General features: G+C 42.1%; 1 protein-coding gene across 2 annotated transcripts in view; it reads right to left on the bottom strand.

Moving 5' to 3' along the window:
- The window catches only part of LAMA1 (laminin subunit alpha 1), a 116,226-nt gene that overhangs the window by 76,073 nt on the left and 21,669 nt on the right, over positions 1-18,484 (bottom strand). For both annotated transcript variants that reach the window (XM_075494391.1, XM_075494390.1), the window contains exons 2-3: positions 14,315-14,485; positions 13,855-13,967 (exon numbers count right to left, since the gene is read on the bottom strand). In XM_075494391.1, the coding sequence (XP_075350506.1) occupies positions 13,855-13,967; positions 14,315-14,485 (284 nt within the window). The remainder of the gene's footprint in view (positions 1-13,854; positions 13,968-14,314; positions 14,486-18,484) is intronic.

Here is an 18,484-nt window from a genome sequence, read left to right as displayed (position 1 = left end):
TTCAGGCAGATTCCAAGTCAAGCAACTGTATTCCCTACATACAACCTGGATTTCATTGATTCAGTTAGTGGTAGTTGAGTTATATACCTGTTTCACACTGGGTTATACATAAGCAGAATCTGGGGTATCACCATTTCAGTACCCCTAACCTGAAGAAACTTGTATGTGACATGAGTCACTTGCATGGGTATTTTCTCCATCACAGAAGAAAACTGCAGAAAACTATTAAAATTAGGGAAGTGTTATTGACTGAGCTTAGGAACTTCTATGCACCTTCAAGTTCCTTTGAAGTCAATCATCTCTCTCTCAAATGCATAAAAGATGCGAGACTGGAACCCCAATTTTTTTCCAATGGCATGGTAGAAAATTTTCCTCAAAAACTCTTATATGTCTTTTATTTATTTATATTCCCTCTCTGGTTGCTGTCATCAACTAAACTACTTCCCTACTTATTACACAGTTGGCTGAACAACAAATGATCTACTTTTGATTACACTGAGATTTTTCAAGACCCATTATAGTCTGCAGCTGATGTAGCTAGTTTTAAATCCAGTTCCAACTAGTAACAATGAGCTATCCTTCATCACAAACTAACTGCAGCCACTGCTGCAGAAATAAAAGATATTCACAAAAGTATGCAAGTTAAATTTATTTTAAATATCAAGTTTCTTGGTGAGGGGGGAGTGAAACTAAAAGCCAGTTAAAGATAAAAATTTTCACAGCAACTGTGCACATATCAATGCACAATTCAATAAATTAAATATTTTCAAGTCAACATTTTTCCAGAAAAATAGCAGCCATATTTGGTACTTAAGACATCTAGGAATTGATTTTTTCCTGCATGCCTACAGCTCACCAACAGCTGAAATGAAGATACTTGACACTATGAACCCAAAAGAGGCATTTGAAAATCAGTGAATGGTTCTATAAACATTTAAGTATGCACAGCATAGAAAACCATTGCCTTCTTTTCCCCCCGGATCCTCTCAACTCTCTTCCATTTACACACACAGCCCATAGGTACCGAAAAATACTTCATAGGTAAATTCACACGATAATGAATATCAGCAACACCACAAAAATTTGTCAGTCCCTGAAATAATATAGGTTAAATAAAGAAATGAAAGGATTTTGTATAAATGCTCCTGCAGTCAAGAAGTCACAAGACAACCTATCAGTAGGAGTTGTATTCTCAGGCATTATGTTCCCAAGCAAGGGGATGAAGCTGGAGGAAGGGATTAAGGTGTTCCCAGTGTTTGCAGATGAAGATATTTTAAGGAATGTCAGCAGGTAGGGGTTTCACAGACCTCATATTCCACAGCCTCTGCAACCCAAAATGGACCTGAACCAGGAATTCCATGTAATGCAAAAGCTGATTTTCTAACACCGTCAGAGCACTTCTTTACAAATTTTTACTTTTATAAATTCTTCAGGTCTGAACATCACCGAAGGCAGTTTCTTACCACTTTCCACATCCATTCAGTGTCCACCAGCCAGCCACATGATAAACTCGAGCTGTGTGGCAAAAGCTAATGATTTGTACACTTTAATTTGACTGTATAGCTTTCCCAGAACTCATTTCCTTATTGAGCTACAAGGGTAAAAAGGGCAAGCCAAAGCAAGTTAGCAATTCCCAAGCAGCCATAGATTACAAGTGTCATTTTACAGGCATTTCAATCCCGACTGTAAAGACCAGCCAAATAAACTTGTACTGAAGAGCCTCTTCTTCGGAGCAGCAATACCAACCTTACAAGTCACTTCTGCTTTATTTAGCCTTTCCAATGACTTTGTTTCCCTGAATGCAGATCCAGCAACACCAAGTGCATTATTCTTGAAACAGATTTATAAATGAACCCTTTTCCCCATTCATCACGAAATTTTGCGTATTTTTTTGCTCAAGACTGTAAACTCAGCCAGCAGTGGCCACGCAGCAGATGCTAGCCAAAAGTCCCCATTTCCAAGGGCATGGTCAGTGCTCTACAACACACACAGATACATGCCCTGGCAAGCACAGTTTTCCTCGTACTCTTTTTGGATAAAGACTCCCAGTTATAGTTTTCAATTTACACAAACGGAGACAACGATAAGGGAAGATTCTGTCTTTTCATAACTATGAGTATTTGAGCCCTAGGCTCCAAAAGTGAAAAGTCAAAGGGAAAGATGTGTCCTAACACATTTTTTTTCTAAATTTCAGAAATGCTTAACCTATTAAGAATGGAGGTACCAACTGCTACTTCAAATCTACACCCCAATTCAAATCCAAACTCTACCTGACATTGAAAAACCTGAGAGGCGGATATGATTTTAGGACCTCAGGATCACTTTCAGTGTCCTATTGCATACCTTCCTGAAATCACACTGGCATAACGTAAACCATATAATGCAGAAGACTGCAAAATTAACAAGGCTGGAGGAATGAAAGGCTCTTGGCAGACTGGTTCCTCCTAGTTTTATAAATTCAGCTAAATCTTTCCTTCAGGATGAGTGCAGAAAGGGAATTTAAAAAACAGCTAAGTATGTTTTTCAAAATAGCGTGACAACTCCTGTGGTGAAAATGTTTATTACAACTAACATTACTCCTCATTTTAAGTGAAACTGCAAAATCCATTCTGTTCAGTGCTGTCAACACATATAAACCTGGTTACCAGAAAAGCCTCTTTTTCCCAGATTTCATTTTACTGTCCAAAAAGTCTAAAATTTATCTGTGCAAACTCTCAAAGAGTAGAAGACTACATGAAGGGATATTCTGAGTATCAGCCTATATTGTTCACAGAAATGTCTTTTTAAGGGATAAAGATGGCTTCAGGCTCTTATTAGAGACTGTGAGGCCTAGCAATTGCTTGTGACATTTTGCTCTGAGGGGTCTGTGATGTTAAAAGTGCAAAATAAACTAAATCCAGTAGAATTTCTAGTCTCCTGAATTATCTATTCTTTAAGACTTTGATTCACTTAATTCATTTGATTCATTTCATTCAGCAACCATTGTTTTGGAATAGAAGAAAAATGCATTTTACTCAAGAAACGTATTGCAAGAATGTACAGCTGAGCACCCTGAATCTTGCATCATCAGTTTTACAAAGCCACAAAAGGCTTCTAATGAAGCTTGCCACATACAATAAATTAGCATTGGTCCAGTGAAGTCAACAGAATATCTTTTTACATCAGCAAAGGATTTGTCCTTACAGAAATATCTTCTTGCCAATTGATTTCAAGATAAAAGCTCTGTACAAATCATAGTATAATATTTACATTATTTTTTACTTTCTTATAGAAGAAACTACAAATTACTCTTACATCAGCCTCTGAGTGGTAATCCAGTACTCATGAAATATTCATGAGCTATGACTTAATCAGAAGTGGAGATGTTTTCTTGGGCCTTCCAAGAACAACTGGTCTTGCTTTACAATTCAAGAACTTTGTGACATATAAACTTGTGCCTTTCTGCTATGCCTAGTACAAAGTACCCTTAAATACCTTTAAAAGTCTGAAGCATGGTAATAAAACTGAGGGAAATATTCTTCATTTAATGGTGTTACAGAGAAATATTTTACAGCTGGCCCAAGCATGCTGCTGACATTTATAATAGTCAGCATTTATTTTAATTCATTATAATTTCACAAAGTAGTTGTCCAGAGGAGTCAAACTCAGGCAAAAAATGCTGGTTTTATCTAAAACTGCTGCTGCGCATTTTGTTTCTGTAGAAGTGCCAGTGTAAGAAGCGCAAGGTCATAAATCAAATCTTGGTATCCTGTACATCAATACTACACCTCATTGCTAAACTACTCTTTCCCCAGCTCTGGATCTTTGCCATACATTTAATGGAAAGGGGGGGGGGGGGGGGGGGAGGAAGAAAAAAATAAAGGAAAGACTATCATACATCTAGGTCCTGGAAAGACTGAAAGGCACAACAGAATACATGTACCTAGTTCTTATGATCCATCTAAGCTAAGAAATCATGAAGTACCCGCTGGCTGCCCTTACAAAATGCTTAGCATTAGTTATAAATAGCACAGAGACTGCAAAGAAGAAAGATCAAAACAGCAATTTCGATACTGATTTTATTAGCCAGCCCTCTTTTCTTAACGAGATTCTATCAAACTGCTCTTCAGTCCAGCTGTTTTTAGACTACATAAACTAAGTGCAAGGTAGAATATTAGCTGAAAGACTACCCTCTGCTCCCTTCAACTTTGAGCCAAGAGGTGAATACAGCCAAATCACAGGACACAGGACAGACTGTGGCCAGAACTTCACCTAGGGTAAACTGGAGTAGAGCCAGTTTTCACCAGCTAAGGGAATCTTCCCCATATTTGCCAGCCAAGGCTATGTTCCAGCACTCACCAACCCCACTGCTGGATTGTATCTCTAAACTGTACATTGGTAACAATCCCAAGATACAATGCATTCCTTTTACTGCTAGAACTTCTGGTAATTACTCAAAAAACATAAATAATGACCAGATGGTCATTCTTCACATCACAAAAGGGTGTGAACGTATTCTATATTCTGGCAAGGAAAGTTAAAGGACATATTTACTTTAATACGCCACTTGACAGATTTAATGCACAAAGCTTGAAGTGTAAAAAAAAGTACCAATGCTAAAGATATACTGCAACACATACAGTTACAGGTACTGACTTTCAGGAATACTTTTAAAGGTCCTAGAAGAGTATTTTAACTCATTCTCAAGCAAATTTATGAAGTAAACAGTTACTAAAATCACTAAGGTCCTTCATACATTTTTCTTTTGTTACTCTTTACTTGTGCTGACTCGCTTAAAGTAAGCACACCAAGTCAGCTCTAATACCTCATTGACTTCAAGCGATCTCTATTAACCAAATCCTTTCTCACAGAGCAGTAATTTACATTCAGTTTGCATAGCCCTAGATGCTTTCCCTCTCTCAAACACTCTAAGGAAAACACAGAAGAAAGGCCCCTTGGGGGAAACTTTTCAAATCGAATTAGTGAAACTGAGTATGGGTCAGCAGAGGAAAGATAGGTATTTGGTGAAACATCAACAGCACTAAGGCTGGAGAATAAAAGATTTAGAGGGCAGCTCAGCTGGTCTGCTTCCAAAGTGAAAATAGGAGGATAAAAAATAAGGCATTCCCTCCTCCTTCATTTTTCCTTCCTGTTTGTCCGTTTACAAACCAAACACAAAGCCAACTCTTCAAACAAGGAAGTCCTATCCAAACCTTCTGTCACAGACAAAAGGTACCCTGTGATTATTTTCCTAACAGTTCTGCTTTCTAATTAAAGAGCAAACTAGGCACTTGTTTAACCTATGCTTCATTTTAAAACATCAAAGTTAAGCCTTCTGTTTTAATCTTTAAAATAACTTTCAAGCAGGGTCTAGAGATCTTGCAAAAGCTTGCTACCAACTGCACACCTCAAGTATGCATTTCTTAGTAACAAAGCTTCTTCCAGAGTTTGGAAGCATCCCCATATTAATAATGGATTGTTGAGCTATGATTTTCAAACAGCTCAGGCCAACACATAGATCAGTTCAAAGCAAAACAACAAGAAAAAGCCAAGAAAAACACATTTCCTTCAGAAATGATTTTGTCTTTTCTTGGAGCAGGATAGGAGACTTCTGATTCTTCCATGTCTAACAGACAAACTAATAAATTAGTGTCATGGTTTAACCCCAGCCAGCAACTAAGCACCACACTGCCTCTCGCTCACTCCCCGCACCCCCCAGCAGGATGAGGGGAAGAGAATTGGAAGGGTAAAAGTGAGAAAACTCATGGGTTGAGATAAGAAGACTTAAATAATAGAAATAATAATAATAATAATAATAATAATAATAATAATAATAATAATGAAAAGGAAAATAACAAAGAAGAGAGAAATAAAACCCAAGAAAGACAAGCAATGCAAATGAAAACAATCGCTCACCACCAACTGACCAATGCCCAGCCAGTCCCTGAGCAGCGGCCCCCCAGCCAACCTCCCCCATACTTTATTGCTGAGCACGATGTCATATGGTATGGAATGTCCCTTTGGTCAGCTGGGGTCAGCTGTCCTGGCTGTGTCTCCTCCCAACTTTTTGTGCACCCCCAGCCTACTCGCTGGCAGGGCAGTATGAGGAGCACAAAAGGCCTTGACTGTGTGTAAGCGCTGCTCAGCAGTAAGGAAAACATCCCTGTATTACCAACACTGTTTTCAGCACAAATCCAAAACAACCCCATAGTAGCTACTGTGAAGAAAATTAACTCTACCCCAGACAAAACTAGCACATTCTCCATCCCTTATTCCATACCATTTACGTTGTGCTCAGGTCCCACACTGTCCAATACAACCTCATTAACCACCACTCCCCTTCCCATCCTTTAATATAATACACAGATACCATTCCCTTAGTCTATGAACCACCCCTGTGAAATGTCTGTAAAATGTCCATAAATGCCCACAAACGTCCACAAAATGTCCATGACTTTGGGCTCCATCTGTTATGGTGGTCACTCAGGACAGAAGAGGTGGTGTATTGTGTAGAGGTATTGGGCACCAAAGCCAGCTCAGGTCGGGTCACTGCTGCACTTGCACTGCTTCTTCTAAGGCTTGTCCTCCATTGGTTCAGGTGGTTCCTGCTATAGTAATTCCTATAGCATGCAACTCGGATCATGGGTTACAACAATTTAAAGGTATTTCCATTACAATCTCCACCCCTGGTCCCTTTGGGCCAGGTTATAGGGTTTAACATTGCAATGAACTCCTCCCCTTGCTCCTAGCCTGGCTAGCAACAAGGGGTTCCTGCTATAGTAATTCCCATAATATGTGACTCAAATCATGGATTATTTTCACCCAGGATTAAATCACCTTGAGTTACACATTGGACTCCCACATCCTTCTGCATTACCCACTAAGTGCACCCAGGTCCTTGAGCAAAAACAATCCCATGAACAGGTTTACCCTTTTCCTGAGGAAGAAATAACCCAGACTATTTTTCCCAACAAGTTCCTTATATGTACTATGGGGATCTTATTTCCTTCCACAGTGCACAAGGGTTTTGATTGGGCAGAGCCACGTCGACTGGCAGATCCTCTAGTGTTAACTAGCCAAGTGGCTTCTGCTATATGTGTATCACAATGCTTGGTGTCCCAGCACCCATTGCTCTCAGCGTAGTTTTTAACGGTCCATTGTATCGTTCACTTTTCCTGGAGACTGGTGCATGATAGGGGATGTGATACACCCAGTCAATGCCACGCTCCTTGGCCCAGGCATTTATGAGATTGTTTTGGAAATGAGTCCCGTTGTCTGACTCAATTCTTTCAGGGGTGCCATGTCGCCTTAAAACTTGCTTTTCAAGGCCCAAGAGAGTGTTCCGATCAGTGGCATGGGTCACAGGGTATGTTTCCAACCATCCAGTAGTCGCTTTCAACATTGTAAGCACATGGTGCTTGCCATGGCGGGTTTGTGGTAGTGCAATAAAATCAATCTGCCAGGCTTCCCCATATTGATATTTCAGCCATCGTCCTCTATACCAAAAAGGCTTTAGCCGCTTGACTTGTTTGATTATGGTGCACGTTTGACATTCACGGATAACCTGTGCAATGGCATCAATAGTCAAGTCCACCCCTCGATCACGAGCCCATTGGTATGTTGCATCCCTTCCTAAATGTCCTGATGTGTCATGGGCCTATCAAGCTATAAATAGCTCACCCTTCTGTTGCCAGTCCAGATCCACCTAAGCCACTTCAATCTCAGCAGCCTGGTCCACTTGCTCATTGTTTCGATGTTCTTCAGTGGCCCGACTCTTGGGTACATGAGCATCTACGTTGACATACCTTTACAACCAGCTTCTCTACCCGAGCAGCAATATCTTGCCACAATGCAGCAGCCCAGATGGGTTTACCTCTGCGCTGCCAGCTGCTCTGCTTCCATTGCTGTAGACACCCCCACAGAGCATTTGCCACCATCCATGAGCCAGTACAGAGATAAAGTACTGGCCATTTTTCTCATTCAGCAGACTCTAAAGCCAGCTGGACGGCTTTCACCTCTGCAAACTGACTCAATTCACCTTGTCCTTCAGCAGTTTCTGCGACTTGTCATGTAGTACTCCAAACAGCAGCTTTCCACCTTCAATGTCTTCCCACAATACAACAGGATCCATCTGTAAACAGGGCATATTGTTTTTCATTTTCTGGTAATTTATTATACAGAGGGGCCTCTTCAGCACGAGTCACCTCCTCTGGTGACACTCCGAAGTTTCAGCCCTCTGGCCAGTCCATGATCACTTTCAAGACTCCCAGGCAGTCGGAGTTTCCCATCTGAGCCCATTGCATTACCAGTGACCCACTTACTCCATGTAGCATCACAGTTGCGTGATGTGTAGTGGAGACCCTCCCTTTGAACATCCAGCCCAGCACAGGCAATCGAGGAGCCAAAAGGAGCTGTGCTTCAGTACCAACTGCTTCTGAAGCAGCCCAAATTCCTTCATATGCTGCTAATATTTCTTTTTCAGTTGGAGTGTAATGGGCTTCAGATCCCCTGTATCCCCGGCTCCAAAACCCTAGAGGCTGACCAGGCGCTTTCTGCCAGAGGCTCCAGGTGGAGCTGTTATCCCTGGCTGAGGTGTAAAGCATGTTTTTCATATCTTGTCCTGTCTGGATTGGCCCAAGTGCTACTGCACAAACTATCTCCCGTTTAATTTGTTCAAAGGCTTGCTGCTGCTCTGGGCCCCATTCAAAGTCATTCTTCTTCCGGGTCACTTGATAGAGAGGGCTTACGATCAGACTATAACCTGGAATATGCATTCTCCAAAAACGCGTGACACCTAAGATAGCTTGTGTTTCTTTTTTGCTAGTTGGTGGAGACAGCTGTTATTTTATTGATCACATCCATGGGATATGACGACGCCCATCTTGCCATTTTATTCCTAAAAACTGGATTTCCTGTGCAGGTCCTTTGATCTTACTTTGTTTTATAGCAAAACCAACTTTCAAAAGCATCTGGATTATTCTTCTCCCCTTCTCAAACACTTCCTCCGCTGTGTTGCCCCACACAATGATGTCATCAATATACTGCAGGTGTTCAGGAGCTTCACTTTGTTCCAGTGCAGTCTGTATCAATCCATGACAAATGGCAGGACTGTGTTTCCACCCCTGGGGCAGTCGATTCCAGGTGTACTGGATGCTTCTCCATATGAAAGCAAACTGTGGCCTGCACTCTGCTGGCAGAGGGATCAAGAAAAACACGTTGGCGATATCAATTGTTGCATACCATTTGGCAGCCTTTAACTCCAGTTTGTACTGGAGTTCTAGCATGTCTGGTATGGCAGCACTCAGTGGCAGTGTGACTTTGTTCAGGCCTCGATAGTCCACTGTTAGCCTCCACTCTCCATTAGACTTTCACAGTGGCCAGATGGGACTATTAAAGGGTGAACAGGTCTTACTGATCACTCCTTGACTCTCCAGTCACTGGATAAACTTATGGATGGGAACGAGGGAGTCTCAATTGGTGCGATATTGTCACCGGTGCACTGTCATGGTAGCAACTGGCACCTGCTGTTCTTTAACCTGCAGCAACCCCACCATAGACAGATCCTCTGAGAGACCAGGCAAGCTAGACAGCTGTTTAATCTTCTCTGTACTCAAGGCAGCTGTACCAAAAGCCCACCAGTACCCTTTTGGGTCTTTGAAGTACTCTCTCCTGAGGTAGTCTAAGCCAAGGATACATAGAGCCTCCGGACCAGTCACAATAGGATGCTTTTGCCACTCATTCCCAGTTAGGCTTACCTCAGCCTCCAACACAGATAGTTCTTGGGATCCTCCCATCACTCCAGAAATACAGATGGATCCTGCCCCTTTGTATTCTGATGGTATTAGCGTACACTGTGCACCAGTGTCCACTAGAGCTTTCTACTCCCATGGGGCTGATGTGCCAGGCCATCAAATCCACACGGTCCAGTAAACCCAGTTGTCCCTTTCCTCTGCCTGGCCAAAGGCAGGGCCCCTCTAGTCCTGGTTGGAGTCTTCATTACTTGATTTTTCTAACTGCAAAACAGAAGTCCCAGGGTCAAGAGTACGACCAGCCCTTCTACTCTGCCCAACACACACTGGAGCAGTAATTTTCCTGGATGGATGCTTTTTAGCTGTTGTTTTTCCTTGCAGTTCCTGTATCCAAGCTTCTAGTCTCCAGGTAGGTTCACCATCCCACTTCCTCATGTGCTCCCCTGGTCACACAGGAAGAACCACAGGGTTGTACGTGGTGTGTGCCCCCAGTACCCTTTCCCTTGAACAGAAAAAGGCTGACTCTTAATAGCCAACGCTTTGGTTGGAGTGCGTGAGGAAGACCTACCCTTCTCGGCTTGCTCAGACATTTTTTGAGTCAGTCTGTCCACAGCCAAGACACAGGCCCACATTAAGGAAGCGAGATTGTCTTCATATTCTCGGAGTTGTCTGGCCAGTTCATCTATGGTTGGTGCCTCTGTGTCTGTCCAGCTCATTATTGCCAGGGTGTGGGTGTATGATGTCGGTGCATTTCGTACAAACTTTTGCCACATGGACTGTGTGCACCAGATTTCATCCAGGTCTTTGTATGCCTGGTCGTTATCCAGGTTGCTATAGATCACCTCCAACATGGCTAGCTAATTCCCTTAGATACTGGATACCTCCCTCAATGCTGGTCCATTTGCTTTGGGAATTTCGAAGTTCTTCCTTGAAGGGATACCTGTCCTTCACACTTGACAGGAGTCGCTGCCAAAGACTGAGGACTCCTGCCTTTTTCCCAATCCCTTTGTCAATGGCCTTATCCTTAGCAAGGGATCCTAGCTGCTGGGCTTCCTTACCCTTCAATTCCTGACTACGGGCCCCAATATCCCAGCATCAGAGTAACCAGCTGAGAATTAGCTCACCTGGTTGACAGCTAAAATCTTTTTGCGTATCTTGCAGCTCACTTAGGGATAGGGATCTGGTGGTTTCTGTTTCATTTCAGTCTTTTCCTCCTCCTGTTCTTGTGACTGCTCTGCTGCAGAATAGGCTGCCTCTCCTGATTCTTTTTCCTCCTCCGTCTTAGGAGAAACTTCTTCATCCCTTACTAAACGAGCTGACTTCCATCATTTCTTTTTAGTTATGGGGCGACTAATATAGTGTCTGGTTTAGTCATAGTGTCTGTTGGTTTGTTTTCCTTCTCTTCTCCCTGAGGATGCTGCATAATATCAAGCAGTGTTTGGTAGATGCTGGCCAGGGCCCAGCACAGTGTGGTAAGTTGTGCCTCTTTGGAACAGCCACAGCATTTTTTTTTTAAACATTCTATCACTTCATCAGGATCCTGTAGTTGTTCGGGAGTGATGTTCCAGACCATTGGAGGTGAGAAGTTCTCTAGATACCTGCCCATATTCTCCCACATGCCGTGCCACCCATGACCATACTCTCACAGAGTCTGGGTCATATTCCTAAATTGCTTGTTAACCTTAGACAAAACCGAAGCAATATTCCTAAGAAATAACAATATAAGTATTTTAACTACCCAAGGATGTTCAAGATACTGAGAAGTTATTGTAACAAGGGAGAAAACATCAGAGAAGAAGGTAGCGAAGGTGCCATTCTGTATTTCCCCCACAAAAAACCTCTCAGAGGAAGAAGTATAATTGTTAATTGTCTCCATGAGATGCTACCCGAAGTACAATAATGGCTTCAATACAGAGCCCAAATACCAGATTAAGCTCAATGTCAGTGTTTTAGTAATAAATATCCCAGGCAAAACATCACTAATCACTGCAGAGCACAGCAAACTGCAAAAGCCAACACCAATCTTCAACATGTACAGCCAAAAAAAAAGCGTGGCACAGATCAAATAAACTAATATCGAGAACAGAGGAATCAATATCATGACCCACAACTGTTAACAGATACACATCCCTTTTAATACATACTGATCAAACTGTTATTATCTCAAACCCTTTGACCCTCACATTGGGTGCCAAAAAGGACTGTATGGTTTAACTCCAGATGGCAACTAAGCACCACACAGCCTCTCGCTCACTCCCTGCACCCCTCAGCAGGATGGGGGGAAGAGAACTGGAAGGGTAAAATGAGAAAACTCATGGGTTGAGATAAGAAGACTTAAATAATTTAATAATAATAATAATAATAATAATAATAATAATAATAATAATAACAACAATAGTAATGAAAAGGAAAATAACAAAGAAGAGAGAAATAAAACCCAAGAAAGACAAGCAATGCAAATGAAAACAATCGCTCACCACCAACTGACCAATGCCCAGCCAGTCCCTGAGCAGCGGCCCCCCAGCCAACCTCCCCCCAGCTTTATTGCTGAGCACGATGTCATATGGTATGGAATGTCCCTTTGGTCAGTTGGGGTCAGCTGTCCCAGCTGTGTCCCCTCCCAACTTTTTGTGCCCCCCCAGCCTACTCACTGGCAGGGTGGTATGAGGAGCAGAAAAGGCCTTGACTGTGTGTAAGCGCTGCTCAGCAGTAGGGAAAACATCCCTGTATTATCAACACTGTTTTCAGCACAAATCCAAAGCATAGCCCCATAGTAGCTACTGTGAAGAAAATTAACTCTACCTCAGCCAAAACCAGCACAATTAGCAAATGGTCTGTACAGTTTAGCAGCCTCCTACCTAAGAATGATGAATCCCTCTGAGCTTTGCCGTAAAGTGCCAAAACAGAGGAACCAACTTCTGCCCAGACAGTTCCAGCCTCCCCAGGGTCAGAAATCAGTGTTTTAGAGATATAATCCCTAACTCTTCAGAACAACCGACAGCAAGAGTTCATAGAAAATATAACATAGAACATTTCTTCCCAGTGCTCCTTCCAACAAGATGGTGATCAGAATCAGTCAGAAGAGAAGCACAGAAAGTGGCAAATCAACTTTTCTTTCAGCAACAGTAACTTTGCCCCATTTTATGCATGTTTTGCTTTCTAGTCCTGAAGGATATCCCTCAACTGAGGAAAGTCTATGTTTCCAGGGTTCTGGAGATCCTGCAATTGAACCTTCTGACATTTTACACTTCAATCTGACCATTACGTTGCATTAACAGGTTTACATATTGAATGTAAATATGCAAAAATACTGAGAAAGTTAAACAGAAGAGTTTAACTTGAGATCTACTGTAAGATAATTGATGTGAATACAATAATCCTCCAGTCACTTACTTTTCTCTCCTCCTCTGAAACTCAGTATCTGAGTTACAATATGTATGGATCAAAGAGTTCATATTTGGAAGTATATTGTGCTCTGTTTTCTTACAGAAATGTCAAATGTTTCTACCATGTCCTACTCCAAATCATTTACTCTTTTACTAAGAAACTGTACAATGATCAGGTGACAGGCTGATAGTTATAGTTAATAAACAGAAACAGATACATCCCCACATATAAAATCTGCACTTACGACAATACCCTGAAAACACTGTTTACTGCTTGAAAACAAGTCTTTGATAAGCCAGACTTCAAGTAACCTGCATGAAGTCAAAGGTGGAAGAAAACAGTATCAGATGACTGCCGGGGAAAAGACAGCAAGGTCAGGCAAAGGAAGGTTACCAAGACAGAAGAAACACCTGTGTAAACACTCTCATCCACACATATACAATTGTTACTGTGCCGTGAAGGAAAACAACCTGTGACCTATATGCTTACAAACATAGTCATTTCCAGTCCAGTCTGATAGGAATGAAATCTCCAAGATGTTCTAGATAATAATTGAAAAACACATCTGTTTAAAATCAGTTCATATTAGCTTTAACTTTCCATGATTACTTATGTGCTACTAAACGGCTAACTACTAAACCATCTAAACTGCTACCATCTAAACACAGAAGAACTGCCATCTGTTCCATTGGCTTACATCCTACATACAACAAATGACACTCACCTAAATGCTACTCACCTGCCTTAAATCCAAGGTGATGGTGACCCAGTGGTATTGCCTCCCATTCTGAATGCTGGGACTTTGCCACCAGTTATTGGTACCATCTATTGCACTGGAAATTGGGTGCTGCTCTGTTTTAAAGCAAAAAATTAAACATCTCTTGAAAATACATCTCGCTGCATTTTCTCTGACCCAGCACATTTATTTCACACTGAGCACAATTTCTTCCTGTCATAAAGAAGTAAAAGCTGAAATCTGCCCCTAGACAAAAAGGCTGTCATTGGACTCTGCGGTGCTTAACAGTGATTTAAGGTGCTCACACTTTCTGTCAGCCCTTTGCTCAAAGGTAGTTTCACTCATGTAGTAGAGAGACTAACAGTAAAAAATATGTTACCCCAATGCACCCTGTATTGATGGCGAAGGGTCAAAAAGAATGACACAGACCAATGAAACCAAAACAAAACCCCATGAAACTTGCCTTTGGGATTGGCACTGTGGTGGTCGCAGACGCGGCACTGTGCGTTGCGCAGGGGCCGTCCCGGGACATGCTCCACCAGTTTGCAGAACATCTCCGGTCCCTTCTCCCCACAGGTGGCATTGGTGGAGATGTGAGCGTTGCTGGCCAGGTTCAAAATGGCGGGAAACAGGCCTTGAAAGAAGTAATGATTATCAGCCACATCGTAAGGCAAGCAAAATACAGACATGGGTATGAGACAGGTCTCTGAACATACAGGTTTTCATGACAAGCTTCTAGTGTAGAGTCAGAGATATGGAAAAATATAAGGAAAACCATTTATTTTGTGAAAAGATTATCATACCACACTGACACCGGCACATCAATCGTCATGGCCCTGAGGCACTGCAGCCCTGTCTGTCCCTGCCCACTGCCTAGGGTTCCTCCCACCTCAGCCCAGGACCCCATTTCAGGCCCTGGGGCCATCAGCCCCTGCCTCAGCGATGCCGCAGCAGGGATGGTCTCCAGCTCCCCTCAGAGCTCCCCCCGGCACCGAGCTGGGCCCATCCACTGACCCACGTCCCTGCCCGACCTTGGCCTGGCCCCAGGGAGGTGCCCGATGCCCGGAGCTGCCCCAGTGCCCCCCGACTGCCCTGCTCCTGGCTGGGGCGCTGCGATGGGCCCTGGCTGACAGGACCTGGCTGACAGGACCTACCCTGACGGACCCCACAGGGAGCCCCCATGGCCCTCAAGGTGCCCCCGGCCCTTGTGGCACCCTGACCGCAATAACCCTGTTATTTTACTCCACCTTTGGATGCTTTATTGCTGAGGAACACAAGAGTTAGTAAACTAACTCTTCCAGTCGCTAAACCTTCTCTTCACATTGTGAATTGATCAAAACCAGGAGGACAACTGGCCCGCTGCCAGAAGCGAGGAGGAAGTGTACAGCGTGCACTTGGCTGGTGTGGAAAATGGTGTTTAACTGGAGCTCTCCGAGGCAGCAACGCCGCCTCCCCGAACAGCACGATCGGGGCTCACAAGTTTTAAGGACTGCGATTTAGACATTTGCTCTGGGCTTTTCTGCAGCCTGTGTGAAGTCTAAGGGATGCTTTGCTTCCCACTTATTAATCTTCACACAAACGCTTTACTGAACTTTCGAATGGTGTTGCTCTTATGCGCTGGAATAACGAAACAACAGACAAAGCATTTCAAGATTACTACTACTGGACCAGGAATCCTTAGGATTTTCTAAAAGGAGTAAAGTTTTACTTTGGCTTGAAGGCTACTGATAAAATTTAAAGAATACTGCATGCAACAGAAAGAAGTTAAGCACAGCTTCTCAGCAATGTTGTTATCAGTCTCCAGCCTTCCCTTCTGAGCTAAAAAGCTTTTATTTCATGCATGGTTATGGTGTAACAGAGATACTCCATTTCCACTCAGAAGCAACTCTGAAAAAGAGAAACAATTTTGGAAAAAAGAGTCCTGTCTTTAGAGATTAAACACAATGGGCTGAAATCAAACCTAGAGCCTTGGTATGGTGTATTAACAGTGCCGCAAGAGTTGCTACTGTTGCAATAGTGAGGTATTAAAATCACATCTCAGAAAGGGTTTTTAATGTTTTTCTTCTGTTATAAGGAATTCTGAATACAAAAAAAATTCCAGTCATATTTGTGAAAATAAATGCCTTTTTCACTAGTAAAACTATATGGATTCTTTTACTTCATTAATCTACAACACACATCATAGAAGACTGTAATTTTAATATTTTGTTTTTCTGAGCTGTCCATCTCAATCAGGCAAAATTCAATATTCTTTTAATTTAAAGTGTCTTTGTCTGCCCAGTAATCGCATTATCCTGGAAAGCCTCAAGACCTTGACTTCAGCTATTGAAAATGTGGCTAAATCCTAACCCTCTGCACTGCAGTATGAATAACAGTGTGTTTTCAGTTGTGCTATACTCAAAACTTAACAGAGGGAGATGGAGCTCTTTATTTTTTTGAATCCTGACTTCATTTAAGTTAAATCCAGTCTAGGTCAGATGCCTTGTTCTCATTATAACTAAATCTGATGCAGATGAGGATGCTGAAGACATCCTATTGACCACTTTGGTGAGGCTCTTCTGCCAGTAACATGCTTTCTGCACAGTATTCTCTCACCTCATGCACTATCGGTGCAGTATTGCTCCAGACCTAAAGTTGAAAGGCAAAGCAGAAATGCTGCCCTCCATTTTCCTGCTGGACAAGAAAGCTCAGTGGTGGAAGAGGGTTCCCTCTTTTACATTACTCTCCAATGGTATAAAATCTGTATTCAGTATTCATTATTGTTCACGTAGGCATCTATCAGCCAGTCTTCAAGAGCTATCCATTACTTCCCAGGTCATTCATTACCTTCACTCACATTACACCGTAGCCCTGCCATTTCTTTCCAGGGTCATTTGTTACAGTGACATAATTTGCCTACAATAACCTTCAGTCAATAGACTTGTGCCAAAGGAACAGCGAAGCTCTGAAGAAAAAGTGCTGATGGCAAGTGCTGTGCTGGCCAAGCTTCATTCCAAAACCCCAAGCTCAAGTCACCACATTCACCCTGGACTCAGCCCTTTTGTCTGCTCACCATCAAGCATCCCACTGACTTCCAATAAATTCGACGATTTATAATGAAATGAATAATGGTATGGAAACATTAAGGTCTCATGATGAGTTTTCTGGGTCCCGCAAAGATAAGAAGAAAGAACATTTCAATCCAACTAAGTTGCACTGGAGTTTTGCCCCAGGATCCAAATAAAAAGCAAGAGGTTGTTAGCTTCACCCTGCAAGGTACTGCATCTCTTCAAATCCTAGCTGATTATGTTCACCTCTGATTCTCTTTAACGTGATCAAATTTTAAGGCAATCTGCAGAGTTGCAGCCACTGATTTCAGTGGAGACTGAGATTAGTGTATGAGCCAATTTATTAAGAAACAATAAGTATCTGCAATAAACAAAATGGAAGAAAAGAGGCAAATTTAATGAGTTGCATCTTTACAGAACATTGTTCCTCTTCAGTCATTCAGCATGTTCTTAAGAAAAATCTTTTATTAAGAAAAGCTGCATACTCAGAATTGTGAGTTCAAGAGATCTTAGATGCCCCTCTAACAAAAAAAACCAAACCAAAAAAAAAGATAAAGAGAAGAGTAAAGCCATCTGGTAAAACATATTTTTATCTCTCTTAGGAAGAGGTAGGTATGATAAAGATGAGCAACCACAGAATCATCACTTAAATGAGCCATTTACAGATAAATAGGTGACTGTCATCATATCCTGCTATAAAATCCAAGTAGTCATAACAGACATAAAACTCAGGCAGAAGATACCATGTATCATTAAACTGAACTTTTAGCAAATGATATTTGCATTCTTAAAGACATTGATGTAACTTTTACAGTTTGCTATCTGAAGTCCAGCACAAGTTATTGATTGAATTGCATTTATCATACTTATTCCCACTAGAAAGGAAGGCAAGTGCTATGTACAAAATCCTCACTGTTTCACTGTTGAGCTGTCAGGCTCCGTTATCACATTAGACAATTGTAGCTTTGAACAAGCTTTGAGAGATATCCATATGGATGGCAACAGATCCATATGGATCTGTACAGAGTTCAGTTGTAGACTTCTCAGCTCACTAATCTAGTTTGGTTGACTATATTCTATTTGTTAAAATACCTTGCAGCCAACTTTGCATGTAAGTACTTGCTACTTCATCTTTCCACCATTGAGCCCATCTCTGTTTGGGAATTACTGTTCAGCATTTTGCAAGAGACTATGGTGGTCCCGAGAAAAGCTGGAAGAATTTTTAGATTAAATGCATTTACTTCTAACTGCTGGCCAGCTCTTTTCATGGTAAGGTAAACTCTTTTAGCTTGATTTTTTCCAGCTACTCAGCTGCCCATTTGCTCCAAACCAGAGATTCACACACCACCCAATACCAGAAAGTGAATCGTGTACAAATACTAATTTGACCTTAAGAAAGAGTAACTAGTTCACTATAGCTCAGCACGAAAGTGGAGCACGATGTTTTCATTAGATGTCCAAGCAAGTTGCTTTCATTTGTAAGAGCTTGGTTTTAGCCAGATGCATGACTACAACTCACTACAGGAAAACTGAAAACCTGAGTAGGTACTGTCAGAATTATGTCATTCAGAGCTTTCCTACAGGGG

Source organism: Mycteria americana, chromosome 2 (genome assembly GCF_035582795.1).
Source record: "Mycteria americana isolate JAX WOST 10 ecotype Jacksonville Zoo and Gardens chromosome 2, USCA_MyAme_1.0, whole genome shotgun sequence".
NCBI classification, from domain to species: domain Eukaryota; kingdom Metazoa; phylum Chordata; class Aves; order Ciconiiformes; family Ciconiidae; genus Mycteria; species Mycteria americana.
This window is presented reverse-complemented; position numbering and strand designations above follow the sequence as displayed.